This window comes from Drosophila ananassae, chromosome 2L, assembly GCF_017639315.1.
Source record: "Drosophila ananassae strain 14024-0371.13 chromosome 2L, ASM1763931v2, whole genome shotgun sequence".
Lineage (NCBI taxonomy): Eukaryota > Metazoa > Arthropoda > Insecta > Diptera > Drosophilidae > Drosophila > Drosophila ananassae.
In genome coordinates, this window is record NC_057927.1 from 27,681,670 (window position 1) to 27,687,753 (window position 6,084).

Genomic DNA, 6,084 nt, shown 5'->3' on the forward strand with positions numbered 1-6,084 from the left:
TAAGCTTTTTTTATATAAACGTCCTTCTAAAGTCCTGATTTTGTAGTAGCTTTTGATGTGGGTTCTGTGTTCCTCCCTTGGAGGGACATTGGTGTAGTTTCCAACAAAGATATATAATCCTAGGTTAGAAGACCTTTCCCTTGAATTCCTCTTATTTTGGCATTATTTCCAATCAATCTGCTTACATTATTCCAATACGGTTGAATGCATTCCGAGTAATTACCCTTAAAGAAGCAGGGAAAAGCCACCATTACTCGGGGAAATCCCGCTGGGATGGCGCTTAGTTGTAAATAGTTTAATTACGTACAAAAGCAAAAATCGCTTGCTAATTGGAAAATATTGAGAAAATATACACATTGATTGGGCTACTCCATCCTCGTCCGCCTTCGGCCCCCAGCTAATTGCTCCTGTTTCGGGGGGGTTCGGTAACACTCGGCGTATACGCAATATTGCGAGCTCAGCGTGAACCGAGGGGAGCTCCGAAATTGCATTGAGATTTGTGGCGCAGTAACAATTTGCTATAGAAATTTATAAGTTTTTATGGCTTTCTTGGAAAATGGCGGCTAATTTTCACCATGACGTCAGTCTTCGACAAGTTGGGCGTGAAATGGGAGCCATTTGCATCATCGATGGCCAGCAACCTTTGGCCAGCACGTGGGGAAGTGGAAGTGGATATGGATATGGATGTGGATATGGATGCGTATACAGGGATAGAGGAAATGGAATGGCGTGTGCTGTTCTTACTCACCACAGGCAATCGATCATAAATCAGGCTGATAAGAGGCTCTAATGACATCGGCTGCGAACAGAACCATCAAGACCGAAACATCATGCAAACATGGCCAAAGCGTGGCCGGCCTAATCTCGGTGGGCTGACACTGGCGCGTCATCGCACCGGAACAGGTTAATAAATTTCCCATCGGACTAATCTCGGAGGCCAGCGGCAGCTCATTTGGCTATTCGGGCACACCACATAGCATCTGGCGCATAGCATCTGGCATCTGTCGGCATACATGTGGCCCGGCGAGGATATTTTGCGGCTGCTGTCACGGTCCGGCTCGATCGCTCTCAAGCAATTCCAACTTCTGTCCGCTTTTCCAGAGACAAGTTCAGCTATAAATCATCATTGCCGCGGTGCGGCGGTGGGCAAGACAAACCAAAACAGAGAGACAAAAATTAAACCAGCAGTTGGCCAGGCCAGGCCAAAGACAACGAGGCACCCAACCAGTTTAGCCCACACCTACTCCAATCGCACACACATCCACACTCGGGCACATGCAAAGACGGTGCCAGCTTCCCACCAAAAATGCATAACGAAAACATAAAAATAAAAATAAGCAAATAAAACATTTTGGTAGTTGTAGTTTAGTGCTGGGTTAGAGCAAAAATATAAAAAATAACAGCTACAACAATAAAAAAAAAATTGAAAATCACGATTTTAATGCAGGTTTTCGGAGATTTTTCCCACAACAAGTTTTCGTTTGGGGCTTTTCATCTCTTTTAATTGATTCTGCGCATGAGAACGCAGTGCACTGTGCACTTGAGATCCAGATGAACTTATGTGGCGTCAGATATCAGCCGTTCCATACCAACATACCGAGCCATAACAATGGCCGCCGCCAGTGGAAGCCTCTAACTGACGGCGCAAATATGCATTTATAATTAGAAGTCGGGCAGTGCGCCCGGCCGAGAGGAAATCTTATGAGATTTATGGCTAAAACGAGCAGTCTTCTGGGCCAGGTGCGTAGCCAAGAATTTCTGGAGCAGGCCGAGTGGGCGGCATTCCCTAACCAGCTACGCCTGTGTTTTTTACATTATGTATATATGTATGTGGATTCATATGTATTCTTGAACACAACATCACATTGCCGTTAATAGGATGTCTTATCCATTGTAGAAAATAGTATAAATAGTATAGAAAAATGCGGGGTTTGAAAGTTTTTAAAGATAATGAGATATATTTCAAATAAAGTAAACCATTAAAGATAACTTATTTTTAGATTAAGATGATTACTAAAGTGAGATTTCTGAAGATTCAGGCCTATTATTTTGGACCCAACTGTGTGCTTTAGATTTGTAAGTACGCATGGAAGAGGCAGAAAGTCAGCAAAGAATGTTGCTCGTTACTTTTGCTCTCTTCTGGCTTCTGCTTCTGCCTCTGCCTTGGGGCTCTCGCCTTTGGGGGCTTCTCACTGACACACTTTCCGCCACTCGACGGCCCAGAAGTAGGTGAGCAAACGATCTTGTGTGCTGGTGTGCGCTTGTTTGCTGGAGTACCAGCACACATCCATACATCCATACATAAATATATGTACGTTCTCCATTCTACGCTTCGCTGCATTGAAATTTCTTTTTCGCTTTCTTTTCGAACTCTCCGGCAGCACTCTCACCGCTACATGGTTCTGGCCGCACACCACCCACTCTCTCAGTACACGCTCCCCGACGACGCTGACGTCAGCAGCGACCGCACCGCAATATGGGTCACCGTTTGAGTTCTTGGCAGAAGAAGAGTGGAGAAAACTGGTACTACGAGTCTTCAGCCGCCGAGGAAAGTGATATGCTATGGCCACTCGATCGAAAGCGAGTCTGCTGGCGTTGTTACTGCCGTAGCCTCTTCTCCTAGCCTTTCCCCCGAGAGATCCCGTCCGTTCTGCCGCTGGTCTGTTTCGGGGTCAGGTTCAGGCTGTTAGAATGGCATTTCCGGCATGCAGTCGCCCTTTGGACGGTGCGTTTGCCACTCAATTATGTAAAAGCCAAAAAGTAAGGACAAAAATGATTAAAAACCAAACAAACAAGCCATAATAAAGCTGCTCAAAAGGTGAATGAAACTTAATGAATGCCAGCAGCAGCAGTAGCAGCAGCAGCAGCAGCAGCAGCGGCAGCAGCAGCAGCAACAACTAAAGTACAACAGGTGACTCGCTGCAATGCTTAGTGATTTTCACCTGGTCTGGTTGTTGTTTTCTTGTTGTTGTTGCTGGTGCGAGCGTGCCTTTGGAATTCGCAAATTGTTATGAGAAAAACAAAAAACACACCGCTGAAAGAGAAATAAGAAAAAAAAGCATTCGAAAACCAAATCGTTGCCATACAAAGACGACGTAAAGATTACACAAGCGCAGCGTCGCGATTATATACGTCAGAGGGGGCGGTGAATGGGGGGGAGGCGGCATTAGAAACAACAGACAGTTGTTGTTGCTGCTGCTGCTGCTGCGCCGCTGCAATCAGGAAAGCTCTCCCGCCGCAGCAGCAGCAGCAACAGCAACGGCAACGGCAGCAGCAGCAGCAACTTCACGGAGAGCCACAGCAATCCGCTGCTGCAAAGTGTAGAGAAATTTATCATTTCACTGCAACAACGCAGGAGCAGCAGCGGCGGCGGCAGCAACAGCAAAAGCAACAAGTTTGGGGCTCTCTCTCCACATCAGCGGAGCCGCCGATCGTCAATGGCGCTCTTTTTGGCGCTCTCGGGGGCTCATCGCAGCCGCTGCCAGCGTCGCTGCCTCGGCCGCTGCCAACTTGGGGCCTGGCCACAAAAACAACACCACAGTTTTTCGAAATTAGTTCTAGTGAGTCTGTGAAAGTGTGAGCGACTTCGACTATCGCACGGCGACGACGGTACACGCGCGATCAATTGGCAAACAACCGCAAGCGGATCAACTGCTCACTCGCCGCTGAGAACTTGCCAAAAATACAAAAAGCCCACATCACTTCTGCGTCCAAGGAGAACCCAGTCCGGAGCAACAAGACACGTGCATCATGTCGCATCAGTGCAGCTGCGGTCGCGACCTCAACAACAACTACGTCTCGTATACGAGCGCCTACGCCAATACAAACGCCGGAATGGATCGCGAGGCCTCGTCCAGCGGCAGCAAGTCCGGCGGTCCTCCGCGCACCCAGCTGACGGCCCAGGTGATGTTCGGGACGGTGGGTGCCATCAAGGAGCTGCGCGACAAGGAGCAGCAGCAGCAGCGGCACGCAGCAGTGGCACGAGCAGGCGAGAGGCGCAACTGAGGGTAGCTGGACTTGGGGGGCTTTCGTTGGACAGCTGCAGCGTCGTTGGAGCACCAGTGGAGGCGATGGGCGGGGCGGGACGAACGGCCGATGGATCGGTCAAGTGCTGTGCTGTGGGTTGTCGGGGGATCTCTGGCTGATTGAAAGGATCGGGCTGAGTCGGGTGATTCATATGATTCAGACGGATAGTTCCAGCAAGTGGATTAGGCGAGTGACATAGAATCGAAATTTTTATCTGTTTTTCGGATTTGACGGGTTTATTTATGGATTATATATAGACTCTTCGAATTTCCCGAACTGGTCAGATAACTAAAGTGATTCGATTATCCGGGCGATCCGTTTAAAACGAGATAGCGTTGGTCCTGGTCCCTTGGGTCGAGTTAGAGGCTTCAAAGAGTTTGCAGGGGGGCAGGGCCGTCTGTGGCCGGATTGGTGGGTCGGCCACCAAGAACGACATTCCTTCTCAAAAGAATAACTATCAAAAACAAGAGAAATAAAGAGAAAAGAACCACAAAACAGACCATAACTTAGGAAAAGGACATCACATATTTATACTACATATATTTTGTCAGCCACACTCTGTCTTTCTTTGTCTTTGTCGGGCTCCTGTTCCTGTTCCTTCCGCTAATCATTTCTAATCTTCAGCAGAACTCGAATCGTATTCGATGTAAATTGTTTATCGCATATTTATACATACTACATAGTGCAATACTTTAGCTGATACATCCACACATGCGTAGTCTTAAGTTTGTTTTATTTTGTAAGCGCACACACACTCCACACACACTCATTCTACAATGTTGTTTAATTTTGTTTTGTTGTTCACGCGGTCTGGCAGTTTCGGGCTGGCAGCGGGCCTGGAGACTTCCAGGTGCTGCTGCAGCTCGAAATGCCAGGCACGTAACTCCACACACACACACCTACACCTACACCTACACTCACACCCCACACCATATAAATATACTACAAACTATATATACGCGTAATCATTAATACCTATACAACTGTTATTATTTTTAATAATCATACTGTATATGCTGGATGAAAAGAAGAAACGGAGACAGAATCGAGAAACAGAAACTAAAATTATTCCTCCAAATGGGATCGTATTTGCTCAAGTGATTTTCGTTTGTTTACAAAAATGGAAGCGACAATGCATTAAACGAAAATTTCAACTCAATTCAACTGCTGTAAATGGAGATGGAGAAAAAATGGTCCGCGTTTTGGCAACAGAGATCCAGAGGCGCGGAGGAGGAGCATCTACAATATATTTATTACGCCTATAATATAATATTAAAATGTAATACACACACGTCTACTTGTACGTCTATTTATAGAGCTAATCCCAACAATGGCAAATAAAAATCGAACTCTTAATAAACAGAAATCGAAAACTTCGGACCCGGGAGACTGGCAATTTCAATTACCCCGACAATGGCGCTCCGCAATTGTTTGGAGCGCAGTGGTGCGGAGTGGCAGTGGGAGTGGGAGTGGGAGGGCAGGGACAAACCTTTTTCTTTGCCGGCTGTCTGCGTGTGAAAGTAAGAAAAGTAAGAAAAAAAGTAAGAAGCTCAAAATAAAATTCAAATAAATTATAAATTACAATAAAGCAAGGGGAAAAGTAAAATATGCGAAACGAAAGCGAAGTCTCCGGCCAGAAGCCAGAAATGGAGGCCTCCAATGTAGTATTCCAGCGATTCTTTATAAATTCTGCCATGGCAGCCACTTTATCTCTCCCGCTCACTTCTAATTATTAAGTGTGTGTTGGGGTTGCCTCTGGGGATGTGTGAGTGAGCAGAGAATACTACTCGCTGGTTCTTACGCTCGTAACAGTGACCCAGTCTCTGAGTAAGAGTCACCGGATTTCTGTTTTCTGTTCTGGCATTCGACTGTCGTCACCAGCGTCCCAAACGTTCCATTTCGTTTCGATTCGACGCCTACACACACACAAACACACACACACAGCCACAGCAGAAAAGCTCTTCCCTTTCCCTCCGCTGACCACTCGAAAGAAAAAACCCGAGGGACGTCGCTTTGTGGATCAAAGTCAGCGATGTTTAGTTATTTTTATTCCCTCCC

At 46.7% G+C, this 6,084-nt stretch overlaps 1 protein-coding gene across 1 annotated transcript; it reads left to right on the plus strand.

Annotated features, from left to right (window-relative positions):
• The first annotated feature begins 3,542 nt into the window (after positions 1 to 3,542).
• LOC6505692 lies at positions 3,543 to 5,392 on the plus strand. The gene has a single exon (XM_001964411.4). It carries the CDS (start codon positions 3,751 to 3,753, stop codon positions 4,003 to 4,005), a length of 255 nt encoding a protein of 84 aa, XP_001964447.1. The 5' UTR covers positions 3,543 to 3,750; the 3' UTR covers positions 4,006 to 5,392.
• Positions 5,393 to 6,084: the final 692 nt, after the last annotated feature.